Source organism: Achroia grisella, unplaced genomic scaffold (genome assembly GCF_030625045.1).
Source record: "Achroia grisella isolate CSIRO2021 unplaced genomic scaffold, CSIRO_AGI_Agris_v1 utg544, whole genome shotgun sequence".
NCBI classification, from domain to species: domain Eukaryota; kingdom Metazoa; phylum Arthropoda; class Insecta; order Lepidoptera; family Pyralidae; genus Achroia; species Achroia grisella.
Genome location: NW_026712929.1, coordinates 3,404,603 through 3,432,157, shown reverse-complemented (window position 1 = coordinate 3,432,157; position 27,555 = coordinate 3,404,603). Strand labels below are relative to the sequence as shown.

General features: G+C 31.1%; 4 protein-coding genes across 4 annotated transcripts; 2 read left to right on the top strand and 2 right to left on the bottom strand.

Annotated features, from left to right (window-relative positions):
- Positions 1-718: 718 nt before the first annotated feature.
- Positions 719-6,343, top strand: LOC131847818 (cleavage stimulation factor subunit 2). The gene is made up of 10 exons (XM_059197473.1): positions 719-850; positions 1,209-1,477; positions 2,477-2,602; positions 2,771-2,878; positions 3,496-3,592; positions 3,732-3,791; positions 4,209-4,392; positions 5,289-5,386; positions 5,580-5,662; positions 6,123-6,343. Exons 1-10 carry the CDS (start codon positions 787-789, stop codon positions 6,243-6,245), a joined length of 1,212 nt encoding a protein of 403 aa, XP_059053456.1. The 5' UTR covers positions 719-786; the 3' UTR covers positions 6,246-6,343.
- A 2,332-nt stretch (positions 6,344-8,675) lies between these two features.
- Positions 8,676-16,838, top strand: LOC131847833 (protein CREG1). Its single transcript, XM_059197497.1, has 6 exons — positions 8,676-8,897; positions 9,707-9,921; positions 12,741-12,895; positions 13,484-13,603; positions 14,116-14,197; positions 14,928-16,838. Exons 2-6 carry the CDS (start codon positions 9,708-9,710, stop codon positions 15,089-15,091), a joined length of 735 nt encoding a protein of 244 aa, XP_059053480.1. The 5' UTR covers positions 8,676-8,897; position 9,707; the 3' UTR covers positions 15,092-16,838.
- Positions 16,839-17,861: 1,023 nt separating this feature from the next.
- On the bottom strand, positions 17,862-20,602 carry LOC131847887 (golgin-45). Its single transcript, XM_059197578.1, has 6 exons — positions 20,352-20,602; positions 19,764-20,269; positions 19,549-19,686; positions 19,194-19,255; positions 18,469-18,853; positions 17,862-18,005 (listed from the first exon to the last, which is right to left on the bottom strand). Exons 1-6 carry the CDS (start codon positions 20,371-20,373, stop codon positions 17,862-17,864), a joined length of 1,257 nt encoding a protein of 418 aa, XP_059053561.1. The 5' UTR covers positions 20,374-20,602.
- A 3,985-nt stretch (positions 20,603-24,587) lies between these two features.
- Positions 24,588-27,309, bottom strand: LOC131847880 (glutaredoxin 3). Its single transcript, XM_059197571.1, has 4 exons — positions 27,135-27,309; positions 26,094-26,262; positions 25,437-25,714; positions 24,588-24,827 (listed from the first exon to the last, which is right to left on the bottom strand). Exons 1-4 carry the CDS (start codon positions 27,182-27,184, stop codon positions 24,650-24,652), a joined length of 675 nt encoding a protein of 224 aa, XP_059053554.1. The 5' UTR covers positions 27,185-27,309; the 3' UTR covers positions 24,588-24,649.
- Positions 27,310-27,555: the final 246 nt, after the last annotated feature.

Below are 27,555 nucleotides of genomic sequence, written 5' to 3'. Positions count from 1 at the left end.
GATATTAATAGTAATATTGCCATCCGATACATTGATGTCTTGATATAAAGTATAATAATTCATCTTTTTTTGCTCTAAGTACTACCATCGTAATCAAATTCAACCATACCATATTCGTTATTAACTAACTGTAAATCTAAAAATATACCTTGAGTTTTCCGTAAGTAATAAATTCTAAAAACTTCATAAACTATTTATGAAGGTTTTAAAAATTATTATACTTGTCCTCTTGGGACAAAACTGATTAGTACTACCACTGACTGTAGGTCAATTCATACAAGAATTACTATATATCTATTATAGATAAATATTTTTTCAAATTCTCACAATACCTCATTATTTATTTTAGAATCTATGAATACACGTACATGATCTAAAATAATTATCGATATTATATACGTCTCTAAAGTGATGTCTACGAATCGAATTTTCTGTATGGTACTCTGTGACAGCGTTTTGAAATATCAGACCACTGACACTGACGTACATACAGAATAAAGAGTAATAAAAACATAGCGCTTCTGCAATACTTACCTGGCGTAGGGGATACCGTGATCATAGCGCTTCTGCTTTGTTTGACAGTTTTCTGTGAATCTATAAATATTATTTACTTGAAATATATTTCCCATTTTAATAAACCATTATCTGTCGTTTTTTTTATTTTTGTGTTTTGAGTTTTGTGTACTAAAACTTGTGAGTTTTCGAGGGTTCATCGAGGGAGTAAAGTTCTCCAAAATTTAAATTTTGTACCTTAATACCTCCCAGTTTTATTCACCGAAACTCAAAATGGATAAGAGTAAAGAGAAAGAGGAGCAGAGTATCATGGATAAGTCCATGAGATCTGTTTTTGGTATGTTTTTATAAACTATCAATTTTTAGATGTAATTTATACATGTCATACCCTTATTTACGAAACCTGTAAAATCTAACCTACAAAGCCAATATTTTATACTAGACTTCTTTTGTACGACGTGGTAGTATATTTCTATTATTTGTTTAGTATCTTTAATACAGAAAAGGATCACTCAATGTGATATGTCCTGACAAGGAGAGACTTGCAATCACTATCTGCCCCAGTGATTTACCAGCTATCCATCTTTTTCCATTCTTTTGACGAGGGTGTGTAACAAACTAAGATACCCACTAACCAACCAAATTACAATAATTTTGCAAATTCAAATTAAAATCCAATATTAAACTCATTTCAGTTGGCAACATACCCTATGAAGCAACAGAGGAAAAATTGAAAGATATATTCAGTGAAGTTGGCCCTGTATCATCCTTTAAATTGGTATTTGATAGAGAAACTGGTAAACCCAAAGGGTATGGGTTTTGTGAGTACAAGGACCAAGAAACTGCTCTTAGTGCAATGAGAAATCTTAATGGGTATGAGATTGGTGGTCGTTCCCTTAGAGTGGACAATGCCTGTACTGAAAAATCGCGGATGGAAATGCAGGCTTTAATGCAGGGGCCACAGGTTTATATAGCTTTCTTATATTCTAATAAAATCTAGACTGTCCATCAAAAGTTGCATTTTGCTATTTGATTTAATTAATATAAAAGAGAAAATTGTTATATGTGTATATTAGAAGATTTGACAGAATATATAATTTTACATTTATTTTTTTCACATATGGATGTGAAAACTGTATCAACTGTATCAATTTTGAACATTGCATCAAAATTAGCAATTATTAATGGTGATTTTGAAATACTATTTACATGTAATGATACCATTTATTGTTTCAATTATTGATTAACAAAATATTCTATTTCTATATATTTTTTTAATGTATGATAATGGACTGGACCGCCTGCGCTAATGACATACACTGGCAGTGCACCAAATGGCGGATGATATGATGAGCATGAGGTCAGGTCAGTTAGCTCATTGTGGCAAATTTACTAGGAATTTATCACAATGGTTTCTAGGGGGAACCGCATGGGTGTCAATCTGACATGGTACATTGCTAGTATTGGGAGCAGACCATATTATGAACAATCCCCTTCCCCTCTATAATTTCTGTATTCTACTTTAACTGTATATAGAACATACAGGATTATATGCAAAATTGCCTTAAATCATAATATCTAATATTATTATGATAGAATTATAATAATTTAAGGGATATAATTTTAAGGTACTAGTGCAAGTAGACAAGTAAAATTCTACAAGACTACAATATAATACTATAGAATTTCACTCAGGTGTACTCTTTCCATTACACCTTATTATATCAAGCACTTGTCATATTGGAACTAGCTGTGTCCATAGTTTCTCATGAAATTAATAGCTTATATCTTATTCTTATGCATAAGCTGTGTTATTGTAAAGTTTCATTAAAATCCATTCAGTAGTTTTTGCATGAAAGTGTACATCCATGTATCTACACTCACTAACTTCCGCTTTTATAACATTAGTGAGATGAAATAGATAGAATTAATTTATTTTGATGTTTGAAAATTTTATTTACAGGTAGAAAATCCATATGGCGATCCAGTGGAGCCAGAGAAGGCTCCAGAAGCCATTAGCAAAGCCGTTGCCACTCTACCACCAGAACAAATGTTTGAACTTATGAAACAGATGAAGCTCTGTGTCCAGGTGTTTAAACTTTATTTGTTATTTTCTTAAATAAATGCAGTAGATTTTTTTAAGTATAAATAGCTTAAAGCTTGTCATATTCTAGGATCTTAAATATTCGATTTAATACAACCTTCCATTCTTTCTTTTCTTTCTTTGAGCTGTCTAATGATACAATATTTGTTTCAGAATAATCCAAATGAAGCCAGAAATATGTTGCTACAAAATCCTCAGTTGGCATATGCATTATTACAGGCGCAAGTTATAATGAGAATTGTTGATCCTGCCACTGCTGTAGTAAGTATAACAATGAAATATTAAAAATAACCACAGATGTATAACTTGTTGAAAAAGGAAATTGATAACTTCTATGAAAACAAATAAAACAATTATGTCTATATGGAATATTTCTTGATGTAATAGTATATATAAATATACTAAATTTATACCTATAATAAATTTATTCTAGATAATGTATTATCTAAAAAAATTGGAACAATTGTTCTCAACTCCTTCCTATGGAAATTGAAATAATTAATAAAACCAGTAAACCATATACATAACAATAAAACTGAATATGGTAAATGTTATGAAGAAAGCCTATGAATCTGTAAAATAACTGCACGGATTTGTACTCACTCCTCATAGACACCAGAAATTGGTGATACTCTCATGCATATGATTGTGGTAATGATAAATCTTAAAAGAATACAGGCATATTTATAGTTATTTATAACATTAAGTCTAATAAGAGACAAATAATTTGATATAAATTATTTTAACTATTCAAATTTATGAGATGCTCCAACTATCAACATGCATATATATTTTTAATAATAATATATTGTCCTTAATAATTAATACCAAATATTATTACTTTGATAATTGTAATTTTTTTTTCTTTCTTTTTTCAGAGCATGTTACATCCAAGTAACCCAGTACCTCCTGTTCTTCAACCAGGCGACAAACCACCACCACAAAATCCTTATATTCCAAACAACCCTCCACCAGGTATGTTGAACAATGACATTAGTATCATCAGCAAATACTACTAGTTCTACTTTGTCAGGCATATTATTACGTATAAAGTCAATTAAGTAATTAACTTACAATGATTTTTATAATGTAAAATGTAAATTTATTTTTTTAGCACCACAGCAGTTACCTTCGCTCCTTAGCAATCCAGTGCCGCCTCCTAATCAATTTGCTCGTGAGTATTATAATTAAAAAAAAATAACAATGACTATGACAATTGATGAGCTACAGTCTCTTTTGGGCTATCCAACCCGTTTTTAGGTCTGGTGCCAAATTATGTCTGTAATGTTCCACAATCTTAGATGTTCTTAGAAGTGCAAACATTTGTTTTCTTGGGTATGATTGTTTGTATCGTTCTGGGTGGTTTCTATGTATGTTATGTATTTACAAAAAAAAATGTCAGTAGTTGTATATCTTGCCTGGTACTATAACACATGCTCTCTTACCACAGTGTGAATAGTCCACTGTATTATTTTCTCGTAATTATTCTTAATATTACGGCTGTGTCAAAGATTGTGGAAAAATACACGTTCTAAAATTATTAAAACTGAAAACATTGGGCAGATATTGTTACAAAAATATATGACAATAGCTCGGCCGACGATGGGTGACGTGGACCTGCGCGGGCAGTCGCGGAACGCTAACGTGGAACGCGGAGCGGCGGCGGCTCCGGCAACGGCCGCGGGGACTCCGCTGCTGGACCAGGACATGCGCAGCCTGCCGCCCATGGTACCGCATCCCGTGCCGCCACCACCCGCGCCCCACGTCCAAGACGCGTATGTACTTGTATAACATATAATTACACTAGTGTCATTACATGATAAATACATACATATGTATTACATATTTTTAAATATAATTTTTTGACCAGTTGATAATAACTCTTGACATATTACACAGGACAGGTATGTCCAAGATATAATACAAATATTTGTGACAGCGGAACTTGGTGGATACTTAAAAAAAATAAAAATTTTGCACATATAACATTTAACAAAGAATATAACTTTGTGAAAATTATTCAGTCTTTTAATTTTGTACTTAGTTTTGCTACTATTCTGCATAAGCAAAATATTGTGAAACCTACTAATATTTAGTGTATTCATAACTCTCTGATAAACTTGACTTTCTGCTTAAGATCTACTCTGGATGTGCAAGATAAGTAAGTTGTGTATTACTTTATGGATTCTATTACATTTTTTAAATTTTTTTTTTATATTTTTATGGATTTCCTCAATATGCATTATTATTATTATATATTCCTAAATATTTCAATAGTTAGGAATATAAAATTACGGTGCTAAAGATATTATATTAAATTCTTTAATTTAAATTGTATTAAGCTTCAAAGGTATAATGAGACTTAGATTTACAAGTTTCTAGGGTCGTCCCCGGATGTATATGTAAGTGATTTTACTTGTATGGACGTCGGTTTTTCACCATCAATTATTGAAATATTTAGGAATACATAATTACGATGCAATCTATTTTGATGTCAAATATTATGGGATTCCAGATATTTTTCTCAATAGAATATTTATGATCTAAAATTTTAATATTTATTTATTGAATTTAATTAGACTTTTGTTTTAATTTATCTATAATATTTCTTACTTATTATTCCGCTATGTTATATTATTAATTTGTTATATATTTAATTTTGTGTTTATAGTGGTTTTCCGCGGGACCCTCGACTGGCCAATATGCCGTTCAACTCGGATCCACGGATGCGAACCAACGATCCAAGGACGCAGGCAAAAGCACCACAACGTGAGTTTACTGTTTTATTTTGAAAATTATGACATTATGTATATAACCCTAAATAAGACATTTATGATAAATCGTTTTTACTCTCATTCAAAGAGCACTTTCAAATCATAAAACCAGGCGAAAAATCCTAGTGACTCTTAGAAATCAATCTAAGCATGTTTTTATTTTAATTAATTGTTTATTTGTATTGCAGAACAATTGCCACCGGGCATGCCGAGTGTCGCGCAGGCTAGGACTATCCAGGGTATACCCTCAGGTGCATCAGATCAGGAAAAGGTAAGTCAGAGTGCTGTTTCTTCTGCTTTATGACGGACACAATTTCGCATAGTGTGTATCTACTTGAGTATTCCATACATGAAATCATTAATAAATACAAATAAATATATGTACAAAAAATAAAATCTTTACTATGTGCTAGTGGTCACGCAGTGGTCTTCGACCATAAAAAAAAACAAAAGATCTTTGAACCCGCAATAATAATTAAATGAAAGAGTGTATATGCGTGTGCGTGTCAAATACACACGGCAGTGTGTGTAATGTTTTGTTTTTATTTATTTAAAAAAAACTTGTGCCTTCGGTACTTCTCTATATAAACTGTAAGTGTGCGAATTTCATCATTTCAATTCCGCCTTCTGCGCACTTTTTGACAAATTCGATTGTCCGACACTGCCCTGCAAAACGTTTGTCGGATAACCGGGGGTCCACTGTATATACTTATATATAAATCTGTTATCAGGCGGCGTTGATAATGCAAGTGCTGCAACTGTCGGACGAACAAATTGCGTTGCTACCACCCGAGCAGCGCGCCAGCATCCTTATGCTCAAGGAACAAATTGCGAAGAGCACCCAGCAACGTTGAATGGAGTATTTAATACGTTTAAACATTCAACCCTCATTGTGAATCTGCTAATCGTTTTTGTAAGCTTTCAACTACATGATTTAATTAAAATAGATTATACGCGATGTTGTATTTTTATTTAAACGCTAGGTGTAACTCACGGCTTCGTCTGTTATACATTTATTACCCCGGCGTACAGCGAAAGGTCGTTACTTCAAAGCTGACTGACAATAAAAACTGTCAATTAATATTTCTGACTGACTCCTCGATGATGAACACACCAATAGCAAACCTAATTAACCAGAGAGAGAGATTAGGTATTCTTTCAAGTATCGTGTCGTTCACAAAGTAGTACAGTTGAGAATGCCTCTGATTACCTCATCTGGTATAATAGGTATATCTATTAATATTATTAAGAAAGTAAACTTTTCTTGTGCTCTGTATTCTGTATATGGCTTCTTTGCGATATAAAATTATTATGTAAAATTACAAAAGTTTTGTATGGTGATAATTAGTCCGTATTAATATGTAATATTGTGTTATTTGTGGTACTACAAAGGCGATTCGGTTGCTCCTTTTGTTGTATTTTTTTTTAATTCCTAGTTAAATCGACAATCTATTGATACAGAGTTATCAAATAATTATAATTGAAATAATTACCTACTTGTTATTATAAATAAACGAACGTGACTGTGTTATCTGTTTAGATTTGTTGGGTCAATCGTTGAGTTAATTTTTTATCGCGTACGTGATGTCTTTATCACGTTCGGACATAGACATGTATTTCAATATAGGTAGATTAATTATAGTTCATGGAGTATCAACACTCCTTTTTTATGGTGCATCAGCGCCGACATAACATGGTACATTGCTAGCAATGGATTTTTATTAATGGTGTCTAGTGTCCCAACAATCCCCTTCTCCTGTTATATTTCATGCAATGGCGCTAACTGTCACCATTACTAACAATTCCATTCCCCCTATCACCACTCATTATTTTCTGCACTTAGAAAACAAGGAAAGACATAGTGAAATCGTAATAAAACCCTATGTTAAAAGTAAAGTAGGTAATTCTTCTCGAATGGAAGAACTCCTCCCCCCGGAATTGTTTGTTATTGTGATGTTTTGATAGTCAACCTACATATAATATAAATGTAGAGGTCGAATCTGTACATAGAAACAAAAACGCAAAAACCAAGGATATTAGAAGTGAAATAGACATATACAGATATTTTCAAATGTGTTTTTTCTTTGTCTGTTTGTACGGGCTAATCGCCGAAATTGTTAGACCGATTTAAATGAAATTTTGTATGGTTAGTACTTAAAAATTAAAGAGTTCCCTTAGGATAGTTGAAAATCTATAATAACTTATACACCTTAGTACACAACCTACTAAAGTCAATTTAACGAAGAACAAAGAGTGAGAACTACATGTCATTTATTAATTCTGGTTCATTATTCCCAGACATAATATACATCGATACATAACACGCAGACGAAGTCGCGGGCATCAGCTAGTAAATAATAGGCACGAGATAATAGGATAATATAAGAGCTATCCATTACTTAAGTCATGGTAATGCTAATTTATTCATGACATAACCATGTAATGTGAATCATTATTTGACAAAGTGAGAACAACTATTTATAGAAGTACTAGGTGTGTGTATAGTGTCTATTAATGTCACATTACATTAATGTTCTGTTTTGTTAAACAGATGCGCTTTAATAGCTTTGATAAGAGAAGAGAAGAGAGAATTTTTAATAAGGTTAGAACTATAGGTACCTATTATACATTAATTATAACGTCATTTTCATTCTTTCTTTCTTTTCATTTTTTCTTTCACTAGTCTGTGCATTACCTGACCTAAAAAAATACAGACGTTTGTTTTTATAAGATCCGGGCCAAATACACTGCTTTCGTAGGTGCCTATATTTAAAATGGGAATGTCGTTTAATAATCTTTTTTATTAACGTTTTTACACGACCGTAATCATTGCAGTGCATTGGAGATGCTCAGGTTTTCTACCGATTCTGCACAAAAATATTTTTAATTGCATGATAGGTAGTTACTTTGTGTTTGAATCTTAAGGATTTTAATTATAAACAAACAGAGTTAATAAGCAGTTTTAGTGGAACAAAATATATCTTCCTGTTTTAAAGCTTGTGATGCTGAATTTTCAATTGTCAATTACTAATACTTACTTAATGTAACCTGGTTTAAGTTCAGTATTCAAAGCCGTGACATTCAACCTTAAACTTGTCCTTATTTATTTACGAATCAGAGGTAACCTATTTACAATTTCACTGTCATGCCGTATTCTACATGCAGATGTGTGTCTAGTAAAACATTTAGTAAAAATCGTCTTACACTATAAAAATATAAGATTCAAATTCAGTTGCTCTGTAAAATTACTAGTCATGAAGTGAAGTTTGCCAAGGTGGATTAATGATAGAAAAATTGTATACAAGATTAGCGAATATAGCTGTTTATTATCTGCTATTCACCGAGCTATTGAGATGCTTGTAATGATATCAACTAAAGTCAATATAGACATTGTTTGCTTCCCTCCGAACTTTGGTGTTGTCGGTTTGTAGTATAAACACACTTGTTACGTAGGAAAGTACAGTCATTCTTGTTTGGCACGAGTCGTGTGGTGGACGTGATAGAAGGTAAGTGTTTCGAATTTGTTCATTTCCGATTATAAATAAACATTGAACAGGGTATTTATTTGGCAAACACTCTTGAATAAGATTATTAGATGCTATTGTTAGTAATAAAATAATTTTCTTTCCATATTTTTAAAACATCTGTCATTGTTTTTGAAAAATACCCACACTAAAACTTCTATTTCATTAATTTCATTTGTTATTTAATAAAATACATCTCAAAGGTACAATATGTACGTACCTACCGTGCATCCTATATTATATGTAGTGATAATTAGCTGATTACTAGTTATACATAATTATGTATAGGTATATACGCTTACATTTAAGGCAAAAAAATCTAAATACCTTGTTATTATTTACTAACGCTATACATACTTATATGTATAGCGTTAGCGTTAACAAGGTATCTAAATTTTTTTTAACATCCTATGGTAACGTGAATATGAAATTACTTAGTCGACTATATAAATATGTAAAGCTTGTTTATCGTATTTACTGCGTATCTATGCCAAATTACACGCAGTGAAAATAAAGTTTTTGACATTTATAAGTAATACAAGAGTACCTAACTATATATAAAATATAACTATAGTAAATAAAATATATCATGAAATATAATAAACGCTACTTTATTTTGAACCGTCTTCAAAAATATTTAGGTGTCATGGTTCTTGAATCGGATGTATTTTATTTTTAAATTTTCGTCAATTCTAAACAGATTCGCCTACTAGATATACCTATACCTACTATTCTTGTGATTGTTCCACCTGATATTATAAAATTATGTTCTTATGAGTTGTCTCTTACAGGATGAAGGTAACAACAATATGTATCGCTTTATGTTTGATGGTTCTCCACATAGAAGGTAAATGGAGACCAGAATATAATGAAGATAAAATAGGAAATAGACGTTACCGTGACGCAGCGAATGAGATTTCAACCCGTCGACCCCATTATAGGGTAGGAGACCCACCAGATCACAACAAGGTGATACCTATGGCGAGATACGTCATGCATAACACCGGTGAGTAATAAACAAATACACCGGACAACACAATGAAAAGAAAATATTTTTTTGAGTTATCTATGCCTAAGTTTAAATAATGCGTTATCGATATATGTAACTCATGTAGGTACTTAGTAATGATTGAGTCTTTGTATGACTGAATATCATCTTTATTCAACTATTCATTGTCTACTACTGGATCCCAGCATGGGTTAGGGGCCATCTATAAATTACGTCACATCAATTTCTGTCTCCCTCCCCCCGCCACCGTCGTCACAGCTGGTCAGACACAAAATCAGTTCTAGGGATAAGATGATAGATTTCACATTTTTTAAACTTAAGTTGGGTATTCTTCCAAGCCCTTGTCATAACTATGTCACACTTTATCGAATCCCTCCCCCTATGACGTAGTTTTTGGATGGCTTCTTAGTCGTAAAGGGTTTACCAAGCTGAAAGTTAGTGATAGTAGGTATTTATAGAACTAAACACATTTAACCCCAAAAAATAAAGTGAATAATTTAAAATAATTATATACTTACTTAAACTGTGCGGTCTTAAGATTAATGAAAAGTAAAAAAAATGTTGGTATATTTCCAAAATGATTCTTGGTGTAGTTAGTGGTTCACATTTGCGACTATTTGGACTTCATTGGACGATACCAAACCTCGAGCATTAGCTCCTTATTCTTAGTGGGATTGATTATCCTTATGTTTTGCCGGGTTTTTTTCGAATACTCTAAAACTATTGGCCGCAGTTGGCTTTTAGAACTTCACCAGTTGGCTTGTAGGGCGATAGGGGCGAAAGGGGGCGAGTGCAGATGGCACTCGAAATCCGCAGAACTTATATAGCGGCTGAAGGCCAACTCCCGCCTAGCGGGTATAACTTTAGTCTTTAGGCTCAGGCCGTCGTAATTTCGATCACTGTTTGAGCTTCGCCGTTTTTAAAGAGATTTATTACACTTTTCATAGTAGACAATATTAGAAAATTTCATTAACTTTTGATTGTCGGAATTATGTAGTATTATATGTACTGCTTTCATAAATACCGTACATATTCATTCATTCTTTATTTAAGATTTTCTATCAGTGGCGTCTCCTTGTTTTCGATATATACCAATAGAAAAAAATATTAGGTTGTTCGGAAAGTAATTTCGGTTTTTCCTCTTCTCCACACACATCGGTCTATTTCTTTCTGGCTTGAACAGCATTTTTGCCCTTTCTGTAGTAAAACAGTAAGATATGACGAAAATGCTGCTTATTCCTCTCCATATTTAAAAGGGTAGAGTCACGTGGGGTAAGTGTGCGCAGCGAGTAAGTGTACGCACTCGAAGTATTTCAAAAACGGTTCATAGGTACGAACTGATAACACCCCTCCTCATTAGCGCACAAAAGGCTATACTTAGTTTTTTTCACTATCCGCCGGTGAACCATTTTGTTTCCGTAAGTGAGTATTGTTTTTTGCTTGAAATATTGCGATTTTTGTCTTAAATGAGAGACTCATTCCTTTGTAATATATTTATATTTTGAAATCATGCTTTATACCATCGAACAGTACATTTTATGTAATATAAGCCGTGTTTAATCTTTTGGTGATGACGATTACGTAATATTGCTCAGTTCTGGTTAAATTTTATTTTGATGGTTTGGGGCAAGTGTGCGCATACGAATGTCGGGTAAGTGTGCGCATGCGAATACTTACCCCGCTCCGCTTTGGCTTTGTATTTATGATGCAATTTGTTATTTCAGAGTTTAATTATACATAAAAAATGCCTCGATTATAAAAGAAATGCCGGATAGAAGTGTTGTCACAGAGGAACAGCTAGAAGCTGTTAAAAGATTAATTTCGGAGGTTGGTAGCAAACGACAGTGTGGCACCCGCAATAATGAGTGTACCTTCGTCTAGGAATGAATATGTACGACTGTCATCCATCCAAGAAATACCGAAGTTGGCCTTAGGCATTTCTTGGTTATTCATCTGGGACTGTGATTCAAAATAGGCGAAAGAAAAAGGCAAAAAGTCAATCATTGATACTGTAAGTCCTTATAAAGTAGAATTGGAAAAAACAAAAAACAAGAGGAAGAATAAATTGCCAAAAAAGAAGATACGACTTGATCTGAAAATAAATAAAATGATGAGCAGGAATTATTTTGCCCACTGTGTGGAGAAAAATACATATTTCCACCGAATGAAGACTGGATCCAATACAGCATCTGTAAGAGCTGGTGGCATGAACAATGCAATAACTTTGAAAAGGAATTATTTGAACTGATGTATTATTAGGTTGAGGATGTCTATTTTCTGGTTTATCATATGAGTCTGACTCTATTTACTGTATGTTACATGTTGCGTACACTTACCCGCACTACTGCGCACACTTACCCCTATACTTGGGTAAGTGTGCGCATTTAAACAGTTTTGATTTTGTTGATTTCCAAAGAATTTGTGTAAATGATAATTATTTATTTTGCGTTTAAGTTGTTGATTATTAAATATTTTATATAATAAACCTTGTTTTGTTCCAGTTAACTTCAAATATTTTATTATATGATACTAAACCTTAAGTGCGCACACTTGCCCCACGTGACTCTACCAACCAAAAACTACTGCGTACAATTAATTGGAATTTTTCACATACAAGCGTTGCTATATGAACTCTCAAAGCATATAAAAATTATACGGCTTAAGTGTGAAGTTGAGTGCAAAAAATACTATTAAGTCCTAAGTTAGGAAAAAACGAAATTACTTTCCGAACAACCTAATATATGCAAAGGCTACACGTGAACGCAACAATAAAGCTATTTAAGAAAACTAAGAGTGTATAATTTGTATTATTTCAGATTGGGCATCAATAGCTACGATATCTATATTACCAGCCATTCAAGGATTCCCATTCTCAAATATCAAGTCGATCGTGGACGGTTCGCTTGCTAATTCGACAGGTGTACCATACTTCTATATGTCACCGCTGGATTTTACCTCCCAAGATTTATCTGTAAGTATCTTCTCTCTCTCTCTCTCTTTTTAAATTCATAAAATATCGTTTAATCAATCCATAGCCGTATATGATAATTTGTGTATATTTCAATGGGTTTCTGGATGAATTGGAAATACAACCAGACCAGATACATAACGCTGGTGTCGGTTTACTAATGTTGTCATTCGAGATTTAAAGTAGAGTAAGAAACATTTCTTCAATTATATTCAACATAAAAACGGCATTCTTTGTTGTATTAGATTTTACAAAATTCACTAGTCCAAATTTCACATTTTTTTAAACAGTTACTTTTTATGTTATACTGTCCCCATTTGACCCTACTATAGCATTTTTATGTGATATAATTTTATTGAAATGTGTATAGTCATATTTTTACACATTTATTGGGAGGATAACTATCATGTTAAATTAATTATCATTTGCCAAGATGGGCTAGCTGATCTAACTTCATGCTCATTTTATCTTCCTCCACTGATGCCGTCTGCACGTACGCTGTACGTGGGTGCATCATTCTATTATCATAAAAAAACTTACTAAGATTAGACAGTGTTTTTCATACAACTTATATTGTATTTCTTTTGTTAGAGAAACAACCGTGCCTCTGTTCTCGTGTCACTTGAACAAACGGACTATTGCATTAAAGAGAAAATTGATGCTGAAGATCCGCGCTGCACCAGACTTATGCTTACTGGGAAAATGAAGAAGGTACGATTTGTATATCCTCACGTTGGTTCCCAAGTGACCCAGAGTGAGGCAAGCAGAGTAATTTTTATAATGTAAATGGAATGACAAACAATTTGACGGCTCACCAATGGTACATGAACAACACATCTAACACCTAACAAATAGGTGACACTGTTAGACTTATGTTCATGGTTTACCTCTGGTACTAACTGCTACGGGTTCCTTAGACAGAGGTGTTACTTTTTAAATTGAACTGGAATGGTATAGAACTGACAGCGCAACTGATAAAAAATAGTAACCATAGTTTGTATACCTACATGAACATCACAATGTGGAGTTAGTCAATTTAAAAGAATACAACTTACAAAGCAAGCTGCTTGGCGACAGAAGCAAGTTATACTAAATAAATGTAAAGCGAAAATCCATCGCTGATATTGTAAAACAAAGTCCCTGCTTCGCCGGTTTCTTTGCGATAATTTAAAAAAGCACAGAGCTAAATTTCATACTTTTTCATCTAATTCTCAATGTTTCAGGTTCGAGAGGGTACTCCAGAATATACATTTGCAAAGGCAGCCCTATTCGAGAGACACCCGGCCATGGCGGATTTCCCAACGGGTTAGTCTGCCTGTTAAAATACTTTGTAAGGTTTATCAGATTCAGATTGACCTCCACGCACACTCCAGGGGGAACCCCTAGAAAGCATCGTGGTAAATTACCATTTACCAAGATGAGTTAACCGGACGGACACTGACTTTTGATTTCATCCTCCATTCTAATATTTAATTAATCAGAAATCACTTTATATATCAAAATTCAATCGTAGTTACGTACATAATTAGTATTGCATTTATCCTTGTTCGCATTCACAAACGAATGAATAATAATTTCTATTGACATTGATATTGTACATACCCGAATAAAATTCATAGACTAAGAATTTTATTAGGTTGCATTTTTACTTACTTTATCTGTAATAAATATAAGTATTAAAACAAATCGGTAGGTAGTGTTTCTGTGGGAAGGTCAGAATCAATTTTCTGATTCGCCCCTATCAATTTAGGTAAGATTGAAGTAGGTTTTTATACAAAGTATAATTTAACGGCTGCTATCCTAAGTCAGGGGAATTGTTAATTGTTGGCGTAACGTACGACGAACATAACATGCCCCCATTTTACGAGATATAAGTAATGAATCCTATGGGAGGTAATGAGCCTTCCGCCGTACTGGGATTAATTTCATTTTCCTTTAAGTGAGCTAGATTTCTCTTGACGGCCTTAAGGATCAAAGCCAGTAGTAAACCACTAGATCACGCCACTTTATATATTAAAACAAAATGTTTTTGCAGATCATAATTGGTTCGTCGCCAAGTTGAAGATAGCTCAGATCGCAATGATCGATTGGTTCGGAGGAGCTAAATACATCCCAGTGAAGGATTACTTGGCATATAACTACACAGGCACAGAAATGATCCAAAGATACAACGAATTATACGGGAAACATGAGTCTTAGTTGTAACATGTTATTTACTAATCAAAACCAGAGATAATGTGTGAATCAAATCAATGTAAATCATTTGTATAGATATAAGTATATTACTAATTACAAGTACGTAAATATACAAGTATAATTTTGTATGTATAAATATTTATTAAAAAATTTAAACTGATATTTTAAAATAACATAGGTATTATCTATAAAGATAGGTAATACGAAATGTGATGTAGAATTAAAGAAACAATTATTATAAACAATACATTTTATTTTTTATGTCCACACTTATTTATAGCATAATACACCATAGACCTTTATAAATTACGTTTAGGAATAGCTAATTACTTGGATCTTGGATAATTAATTAACTTATACCAAAAACAACAACTAAATCTTACTATATAGCACCATATTAATTTCTATAGTATTGGCATGAGAATATTAATTTAACTCTAAACAGGTCTACAACAATAAAATAAATAGAATTACAAATTAAGATACCAAAGTATCTATTGGAATTACCTTTAAACAAACTTAAAACATCAGTTAAATCATATTGATTGAAAAAAGCCTATTACTCACTAAATTATTACTTAAATGACAAACGTGCATGGCAATAGTCGTTCATGCACGGGATTTTCATTTGAAGTTAGACATAGACACTATATCAGTATATATATAAAGTGAATAAAGTTTAGGCTTTAAAAAGAAATCAGTTAATTTTTTGCTAGTTCTTCTCAATTGAATCTGTATACTCAACTGAATGGTAGGGAAAAAATAGTAATACAGAAAACTTGACGTTCCTAAGCGGCTAACATGAATCAATGATATTTTATTTGATTTGAAACTAAATATTCAATTATTGAACATGGCGAATTGATTCCACTTATACTATGGATAACATGACATAAAGTCCATTAAATATTACAGTATTAAGGATTATTTTCTATTATGAGAACTGGTTCTAGCATATCAAGTTTCAGCCATATAATTATCGGGCCATAATATAACATTGATTGTGATCTCTAGATACATGGCGCATATCAGGTCTGTAAATACTTATTACCTAATAATAATAGCTATTTGTAAATATAAAGATTTTTCCTTTGTGTCTTTCAAGACCGTTTTCAGAAAGAATTACTTATTGCCCTAATCATAAAACATACATAAATGTCTATATTAAACCTGTTTTGTCTATGCACTTACTATTTTCGTAATCGGCAATAAACGGCTGTACGAATCTTAATAAAAGATGGACATAGGTTATCTTATTTTTCAAAAAGTAGACCAAGTAGACAGTAACAGTGAGTTTAAAATAATATGACAAGAGATTTTTTTATAGTATTTTGTTTTTATGAATAAAGTGTAATATAAAAACAAAATTTACCGTAAAGAACTATTTTATTTACAAATAAACTAACATATTCCCTTTTTTCTAATATGTATAATATACTTATATATCATATATTTACACTATCCATTATTTACAGTATACTCCACATAGGCACTACTACACTACTACTTTTACTACACTACATATTCTTTATTACATATTGCACTCAGAGAATACAGCAATAAAATAATTTTGTGACAATGTGAGAAAATGTAGATGTAATTACCTCTAGAAGAGGTCTCTTCCACTCAACTTAAAACAGTGGCATAGGTAGTAATGAATAATAATAAATAGAGGTAGTTAGTGCCAATAATAAATACAAAATAAATACTACATAAAAATAATAATTACATATTATACAAAAAATAATCAAATGTACTATATGTAATATACATATACTAAAATACATAAACGTAAACAGCTAATAAACATATTTTACATATATTACATAATTATTCTATCATAAAAGACTAATAAATAATAATGACTCTAAACATTTAACGGCAGATAGTTTACTATCTATCTAACTAGTCATTAAATGATTAAAGTATGGTTTCAATATGGAAGGAATTAGTAGAGTATGTTATATATAAAAGTAACAAAATTATCTTAGAGACAGCGATGGAATGCAGTCCAAAATCATTAAATCATATAGATCACTTACTTCAATTTTTATCACCATACCTACTGTCTAGCGTGATTAGGTACAGATTTCCCATAATAGTTTTATCTCTAGTCTTAAGATTATAATTAGCACAAACGACCTAATGTACAGAATCATATACAAATATGTTTATACATCATTATATTCGAACTATAAACTCGTACATATAATTTTTAAATGCTGTATGTATTCTTAACTCTACTCACTCTCTTACCGTGAAGTCATTTCTGTCATCAACTGGTGAGTTATGATAAAATTTTAGAAACCCGTGAGTGAGAATTTTTTGAATACTGGTGAAATCTACATATACTTCTGAGCAATGTTTTGGAATTCAATTATAACTTTTATTACAACAACATTGGAATTTCAACATTATTAGCAGAAATCTGAATATATTTATTTCAAGATTACATTTACTATGAAAGAGAAGTTAACTAATATTTACAGTATATATATATATATTTTTATTTAACAATATGTATATTTTAAGTCTCTAAGATTATATATTACACCTAATGACAATATAATAAATCCTGATCTCTAAAAATAGACAACAATAACAGACTTCAAATACAATATTCCATTAATATATCCCACATTTATCAAAAGACTGGGTTAACTCAAAAATACTCTCTAAACGTTTTAACTATAGAGTCTAATTTAAATTTTTATTAATTTTTGAGTTAATCCAATATTGTTCTATATGTGGGATGTGTATATGTGATGTGAATTTATAGAAGTTGAACCTTGCCATTGCAGTGCACACACGACGCAACGGCCCGGGCTGTGTTTTCGCTGTTGCTATATGCCAGATTGACCAATGCGTTTACAGGCACCTCATTCACCTTTCTAACTTCTAATGGCATAGCCATGACCTAAAAGGAATAAGTGATTATATTATTATTGACTGTGTATAAACTGACTTTAAAAAAGGGAAGTATAATTTTAAAACGAAATAAATTTGTGCTCTTTGTTGAAATTAGGAATTGCAATTCAAGTGGTTATTTTAGAATAGAATAATTTGACGACTGAATCAAATGTAAGCACATAGTGGATAGACAGAGTACCAGCCAGAAATAAATAGTGCAATAGTGATATTTTTATATTTTCTGTTATTTATGATTAAGGGGTAATTTAGTAATTACCTTCCCAGCAAAGATATGCTCTCACAACCATACTCATTTTTTAACATATTATACTTGTTTTATTGTCATAGACCAAAACCACGGAAAGAAACAAGACATTTAATGAATGTAACTCATAGACTAATATTAATGTTGTTACGATTATTAATAATACCTACCAAAATGAATTATAAAGAATACATAATGAACTTACATTTTCAGCATGCTTTTCTCCATCAGTCATTGATGGCAGGTTATCCAAATGACTGATATCCTGCTTGTCAATTGAAATACTTATATTTTCAGACAATTTCAAGTTAATTGATGCTAAATCTATTATATTAGTAGAATGTGGGGTGGTAGTGTTGAAATTCCAGTTACCTATGGGTCTAGTGTATGCACTACTATTGCCCATGTACTCAGAAATTGTGATATTTTCTAGCTGTTTTTCGTGAAGACTATACAGATTTTTGTATGTACACAACATCATATCTCTTGACCTACACCTCTCATCCAACAATTGTTTTATCACTTGTTGTAGATTGTCAGACTTATCACTCAGCAATTTCTTGCATTGTGCCAGTTCTTCCACCATCAGACTGTAAATGTTCAGTAATGTTTTATTTTTTCTAATTTAAAAGGCAACTACTTGATTGTATACCTAATGATACATTTCAATCTTCACCTACATGTATAAATAAACAGCATTCTATAATAATTATGCTGTACCCACACTTGCATGTTTGGATACCTTTATGGCTTGCCATTCTGGAGTGCAATAAATGGCAGAAATAAATAATAGAGGTTACCCTATGCAAGTAACAGTGTGTCTATAAAAGTGATAAGAAACAGGTAATTGTTTATACTTCATTAAATAAAAATTACATATATTTAAACATACTGGTATCATGTATCAATTATTTGTATTTAAATAAATACCTGCTGGCTAAAAATTTGCTTCTCCATACTTCACACTGCCCTGCCAGCCATTCTGTTTGTTCCTGGTAAAGAGATACATAGATTATGTTGCGATGGACATAATAGTAAATAAAGAGTAATAATTAGGTTTAATACATGCAGTATTATTATATAAATATTACCAAATGAAATAAATTGTTCTCTCGTGATTTATATTGTACTGTACACTTCAGTGAGTGCTTGTGATTTGATACTTTTTGATATTTATAATTTTATTTATTTATTTATTATATTTATATATTTATTGTATACTATTGTTACTATTTTATACAAACTGTATTATTTTCTATCAACACCTTGATTTAGATATTTTTACCTGATGGGTGGAAAGATGTTGTGCAGAATTCAGCAGAGCATTTGCTAAATGCTTTTTGTCTTCATTAAGTGATTGCACTTGAGTCTCCAGGTCTTCCCCCATTGATGCCACTAACATAGTTTTCAATTCTTTATTGACCTGTAACATAATATACATAGTGATAATTAATATTTTACATCTGAAATTGCATACATTTTAAAGTAAACAATACTCACTTGCACTTGTTGCTTTAACTGATCATTCAAGGATTCATTTTCTAGTAGTAGTTGATCTATTTTCTTCTGCTTTTCATCATTCTCTAAGGAATGGTTGTCTGTCTTTGATAATACACTTTTGTCACTACTTGAGAGAAGTTTTGGCCGTGGTTTATATTCATTCAAGTCTGTATTCATTTGTGACATCTGAGTAATTAATGTATTGAGGTCCATATTATTCTTAGATTTTTTAAAATCTTTTTTTAATGACTGAGGTTTGATTGGTTTAATAGCTGCAGTATAAGGCTCATATGGTACAAATTTTGGATTCTTAGAGTGTATGTGGGATTTTTTCTTTTCATTTCTTATTACATTAGTAGGAAACACTTCAATAAGGCGAATAAGAGGTTCATTATACTTGCTTGTGGACGCTTTATTAGCAATGGTTTGATTTTTCCGACCTGGTTCGGTTGCACCATCATCTGATTCCATTCCATCTCCAGCAGTCCTGGTTTTGCTCATTATTTCTAAACATATAAGTAAACATATGTTTATATGTTTATACAATCGTATACGAAACTATATTATAATAGTTATTTATCAACTTACTTGGATATAAATTAGATGACATGTTGTTAATTTTTAATATTGAAACAGAAATCTGTAACCAATACAAAAGTGAAATTTATTTTACAACACAATTTTAATTCATTGGTATTAAATTATTATTAGAAAGGAGATAGAATATAAATAAATTAATTGGAATCTAGTAATAATAATGGATAAAATTACGCTAATATTATGTACACAATATTTATAGTTTTTTTTGTTTTATTTATCCATCCATAAAGGAAAGGCAAAGTGTCTAAGCCCATACAGCCGTTGTCTTTGGTAATATTTATAACTTACAATTACATACTTTTTTTTCCTTTACAGAAAAGGCGACCATGTCTGTATGTTTTTGATAATCTTAATTTTAACTTTTAACAATTGCATACGTTTTATCCATGAAATACTTAATGATAAAACTGAATGTCTAACTAACTGCAAACTGTCGAGTCAAAACTTACGCAAGAACATTCAATCGAGTTTGTATAGATGGCACATTGTATTAGCACAGATAATATAATATTACATAGTATTAGCACAGATAACATAATATTACATACAGATACCCCATCCCATACAAGAAAATGGTTCCTTCCTAACTCGGGCTATTCTTCGGGCTATTTTATTTCGCCACCGTAGCCGGTAGATGTCGCTAGATCTGAAGCAGTTCGGATTACTAGTGGGTGCTTAGTAACAAAGCATGAAAATAGATGGCAGTCAATTCAGTCTACATGACATCTGTTTTGCAAAGATATGTATATAATAGATATGTAGGTAACTGTATCGTGTACCTCATTAGGGACGATTCAAGATTCAATGTAAATGTGTAGGTATAATATCGTTAGCCGACACTCTGCAGATATGGCTTATGTGCCAATGTATATACCTATTATGTTATGGTTTATTTTACATTCCATGCCTATTTTTTTGATATGTTGTAACGCGTCTGCGCTATACGTATAATTTTGATACTTTTATACTCGTACGTATCAAAATCGGGCTATATGATTTTTTATTTCAATCGTTATGTGTAAGAGACTGGTTTTAGCTACAATTAATTTACTGGTATATACCTCATGTATTCTACGATGTACCCCTCTTTTCCCTAATGAGAATTCCGCTATATCTTATATATAAATTTTGTATCACAGTGTTAGTTGCCATATTTCTCCCACATTTTGATGAAATTTGATATGTATACTTGCCAGGTCTGAGGTAGGGTTGTTATCTATTTTTTATACCCCTAAGTCATAGGGGTGGCCTACCCCGAAAAAATATTTTTTTGTATTATGGACAATTTTTTATTTATTTATAATGTTACATTGAAAATACATACACGCCTAAATTTTCACCCGTCTTTCACCAACCCCTATTTTTAATAGCGATATTCTTACAAATATTATAAATGCTAAAGTAACTCAGTCTGTCTGTTTGTCTCGCTTTCACGCCAAAACTACTGAACTGATTTAATTGAAATTTGGTAGACAGATAATGTAGACCCTGAGAAAGGCTACTTTTTAATGCGAAAAAGTATTGAAAGGGGAAATGAAAGGCTATATGAGGATATCGTAATTTTTAAAGTCAGATCTTGTAAGATTAAGTGAACAGGGTTGGTCTAGGTTTTTCATTATTAGAAATGTGTAACGGGGTAACACGTTATTTAGTGCGAAATTGTGTATATTACAATAAAATTTAACGAGAAAATATTATAATGATGTCACTGGGACACTCATTGCCTTACTACTATATCGTCCGTTAGTCGCGAACTTTCTGGAAACACGAGAGGCGCGCTCCTATTGGTTAGTAGATGAGGTAGACGAGTCTCACGGCGCCGCAGCGTAAGTACTTACTATACATACGTAGTATACATATGGGTGTTACAAATGTTTTTATTACGAGTAATATTACTCTGTTATCTAAGCAAGTAATGTGTGCTTATTTTGAACTTGATAACATTCTGAATTACTCGTATATCTTTCAATATCTTTAGCGGTATAAACCAGGTTATGTACTACTACTAGTATTGTTAGTGAGGGATAAAGTTGATGAACAAAAATAAAACAATATTCGTATTAAAAATATATTCATCTAATATTTTTGGCATTATTTTTAAGTTTCTTCCAAATACAAGGGGTCTGACATGGGGTGTTATGTACCTACATTAAAAGATACTTTTTGAAATGTATGAAATGTATGTACCTACATTAAAAGATAATTTTTGAAATGTATGTACCTACATTAAAATATAATTTTTGAAATGTATGAGATGTATGAAAGAAATGTATGTACCTACATAAAAAGTTCATTTTTGAAATGTATGAAATGTATGAAAGAAATGTATGTACCTACATTAGAAGATAATTTTTGAAATGTATGAAATGTATGAAAGAAATGTATGTACCTACATTAAAAGATAATTTTTGACATGTATGAAATGTATGAAAGAAATGTGTGTACCTACATTAAAAGATAATTTTTGACATGTATGGAATGTATGAAAGAAATGTAGTACCTACATTAAAATATAATTTTTTAAATGTATGAAAGTAATGTATGTACCTACATTAATTTTTGACATGTATGAAATGTATGTACCTACATTAAATTATAATTTTTGAAATGTATGAAAGAAATTTTTGAAATGTATGAAAGAAATGTATGTACCTACATTAAAATATAATTTTTGAAATGTATGAGATGTATGAAAGAAATGTATGTACCTACAAGTTCATTTTTGAAATGTATGAAATGTATGAAAGAAATGTATGTATGTACCTACATTAGAAGATAATTTTTGACATGTATGAAATGTATGTACCTACATTAAAATATAATTTTTTAAATGTATGAGATGTATGAAAGAAATGTATGTACCTACATAAAAAGTTCATTTTTGAAATGTATGAAATGTATGAAAGAAATGTATGTACCTACATTAAAAGATAATTTTTGACATGTATGAAATGTATGTACCTACATTAAAATATAATTTTTGAAATGTATGCACCGTACAATAACAATACACGTTAAACATCATACCACAGAGTCATACGCAAGTTAAAAACAAACTGGTATGATATATTAATGAGAAAGGAAAATCAACTTTATGGTATTCGAGTTAGGGTCGATTTCTCTCTTTTTTTTAAATACTATTTTAATCTTACCCAGTCTTAGTTGCCAGTATTCGAAGACAGCTACGATTCGTACTCGATATTTTAAATTATTATGTAATCGATTATTCAGTACAAATGTAAATAACCAACGACACTAATAATGTACTACTATATTCCGTTCTTTGAAACGGAACACTGCTATAATACATAATAATGAAAATTTACTGTTCACAACGACTCATTAAAAGCATCATCGAATAATGCGCTGTAATAAAATCCTGTTATCGATTATTCAAAAAAATCGATAATACATGTATTTATTTTTAATATGACAACACTTCATACATAATTATTATTGGAAATAGTATTACTTGCTTGTTCGGCTATTTTTAATTTACTTAAAAAAAATTTATATGTTTAATTTACAATAATAATATATTAAGTGCTTATTATTGGAAAATATAAAAAAGACATTTAATTAGGCCGATACAAATGACGACAATGCCATCTATGAAAGCATTTTGAAAACATTGAGCCCCATATTAGCACTGATTAAAGTGTAATTAAGTACTGGAAAATAACAAAATGAGTAAATATATGAAAATTACTTTTCTAAACGCATTATTTCATTTTAACATGTATATATAACTTTTTAAAAATTGATTAAACATTTTTGAAAACACAGTTTTGTTTTTTAAAACGTTTGCAAAACTATGAAGAATTCCATCGATACCAATCACGCCATCTATATGCAACTTTTAGCAATAATAATGGCTACTTCCTCATTGAGTGCCACTGGTATTAGAAAGGAACATTATAGTGAGCATAAAACTATAATAAAAATAATGTTTTTTCCAATATGATAAAAGCTACATTAATTAAGATGAATTTGGGAATTTATAATATCTACTATTAGTATAGTTGATATTATAAACAAAATATATAAATATTTTCTAAATCTTATATTGCAAATTACATCTAGGGCAATTTGTATTTATAAACGTTACTCGATTATATGTACATTTTTAAGTAAGTTGGTACTTCCTAAAATATATTCTGTGAGAATATACCATTTGGGTTTGGGATAAAGGTATTTGAAATAAATGCTTATTTGTAGTGACCAAAGGACAATTTATTGCAATAAATAATAATAATGTACCAATAGGTAGATGCTAATCTGATTAATTATGCTTTGAGTGTAGCATCCAAATCTCCACTAGCTTTTAGTTCTTTAATTATATCTAAACCTCCGATTAGTTCCCCTTTAACGTAGAGTTGAGGATATGTTGGCCAATCTGAATACTCCTTCAGACCCTGTCGTACCTCTTCATCCGTCAAGATATCAAATGTATCGTAAGATACTCTGCAATGAAATATTAGATAGGTGACGAGACATATAAATAAGGATAATTAAGGATTCTGACATGATGACCATTAGAAGCAAAAACGAGTTGTTGATATAACAAGTGGCTAAACTAAAATGGTGCCTGTCCCATGACTTATGGAGCAAGTCCTGGAGTGGAGACCCCACAAATCTGAAAGGTGTGTTAGCAGACCACCAGCCACATGACGGAGAGACAAGCCACAGTCCATGCAACATGAAAACGTATTGGAGAGGCATATGCCCAATGGTGGGCCATCCCATGCTAATTAAGAATAAAACTATTCTCAAACTTAATTTCTAAAATATAATATTTGGATATGTGCATTAGCACAGTTTTACTGTCTAGAGCTTGAAATAGATTTAAAAAGAAGTACTTAAATAAATAATAGCAAGTGTAGGTCAGATAGATGCTCTGTGTGTTTACACATATATACACACACACTCACATACACACAGAGCTCTAAAAGAAAATTGGAAAGAATTTTATTTTCCCTATATCATACTTATGCCCATTTTGTTTTCTTTTTTATTTAATAATTATGCTTACAAGACTCTTATAGAATGTTATGTTATATTATGAATTCATACCCTGTTTCGTTCAAGATCTGAATTATTGTTCTGCTGAATCCACAACGAGGTGCATCTCGGTTCCCTTTCATGAATAACATAACATTATGTCTGCTTATTAGAGCCTTTAATCTATCTTCCAGTTTTTGCGGTGACACATTTACATCTTCTTTTTCAGAGACTTCTTTTTCCAGACAATGGGCTTTGATCTTAGTAGTAATCAATTTTGCACTTGCACCATCCAATCTGTCCACTAGTTTACCATTCCTAAATAATAATATTGTTGGAACTGCTTCGACCTGGATTAAGTAATATTATTATTAAATAATTTTATTTATTTAATTAAATATTAAATTTTATGAATGATATAGGAAAATTATTATGCTATATGGTTATAAACCATTGTCTTTAAAATATGGCAGGTATTTAAATATAGAATTTAATTAAAAACTATGGTAAAATGTTAGTACTGTGAAATTTTGTTTTGATTTGTAGAATGAGAGGTAGATTAAAAAAATAAGTATTACTATTCTAAAGTGCTTAAAATTAAGATATCTGCAATAATAATTTCTCAATTCTCTTTTACTATTATTATATTTGTTTCCTGAATAAAACTGACTTAATTTTTATGCCTAAAAAATAAATAATAATGTATAAGTATATTGTAATTTTTATTACCTTATATGTCCAGACTATTTCATCAAGTTTTTCAGCTTCACACTCACCAAATTGGCTTTTGCTAGCTTTTATTTCAGGAATCTTCAGTAATTCTTTTAAGACATCTGATACTACTGTACATTCAACTAACCATTCAGCAGTAAAATGTACTACAGATAATATTGGTGGCCTAGAGATAAAAAATTTATATATACTGACAGTACATAGTTCTTTTTTGCATGGTAAACAGGACTCTGTTTACGAAGCAAAAAAAATGAATTTTTTTCTGAAGGTGAAATGATTGATATTAAAATTGATTAAATTTGTACAGTACAGATATGCACTTATAGTAAAATAATAGAATAGAAATGTTCTATATTATTTTACTATAATTACTATTGTACTATTTGTAGTGATTATGTTAATAGAAATAAACGGAATATACAAAGTTTTGATAGTAATTATGTTTCTTCAGCCTCATTAGAACTTTCCAAAGTGAGGGATTATTTGCATGCATTGTTGAATGCTGTGGCTTAGTACTCTTGAAAGAGATGTAAAATTTTACAAGTATCAGATTTTATATGAAAATGCACAAGTAAATATATATTTAAAACATAGCATAACTTTAAAACTATAAACAAATGTATATTGTCACTTTATTGATTATAAGAAATTCAATTGGTGTATTAGACATTTAACACTTTAAGAATAATAGGTATTATTTTAGGATAAGCATCAGATTCAATTAAAAACAATTGTAATAAATAATTGAGTACAATGATGCAAGAAACAAGGTTATCTTTGGTATTAAAGTACTTAATAGCATAGGCTAATGAGTAACCTTAGGGGCAGTTGTTACAAACAAGTAAACAATATGCTTCAAGTAATAGGCTTGGGTTAACTCATTTAATATCTATATCCTATGCTATTTTCTAATATAAAGATCTATTTGTATACCTTCTAATTTTCTACTTTAAAATTAATAATTTAAAAATGAATGATTAGGAAATACAAATGTCTGGGATTCTATCTTTTAAGGTTTACAATTTTAAATTAACTTACTTTATGAAATTTTCAAATTTCTCACGTGAATCTATATTATACAGTGACATTTTCAGGTTATTTTTAAATCTATAATAAACACAATAATTTATTTTTATTTGTGTTCGAGCTTAAGCAAGAACCAGAGATCAGAAAGACCATTGAGATTATTTTTTTTTTTTCCATATTCGTCCATCTCCTTTTCAGTGAGACCATTGAGATTTTTTTTTCCCCATATTCGTCCATCTCCTTTTCAGTGATGGAACAGGCAAAGATCCTTAGACCGTACAGCCTAGTCTACTTTTAAACTTCTTCATATTTGAACAAGTGATGAGGCCAAAGGCCAATTATTATGTATGCATTGAGATTACTTCTTTTCAACAAGGATTATTTTCTATCTGAGAAATCAGATGGGGTACCACAGGGTTGCCAACCTTAATTT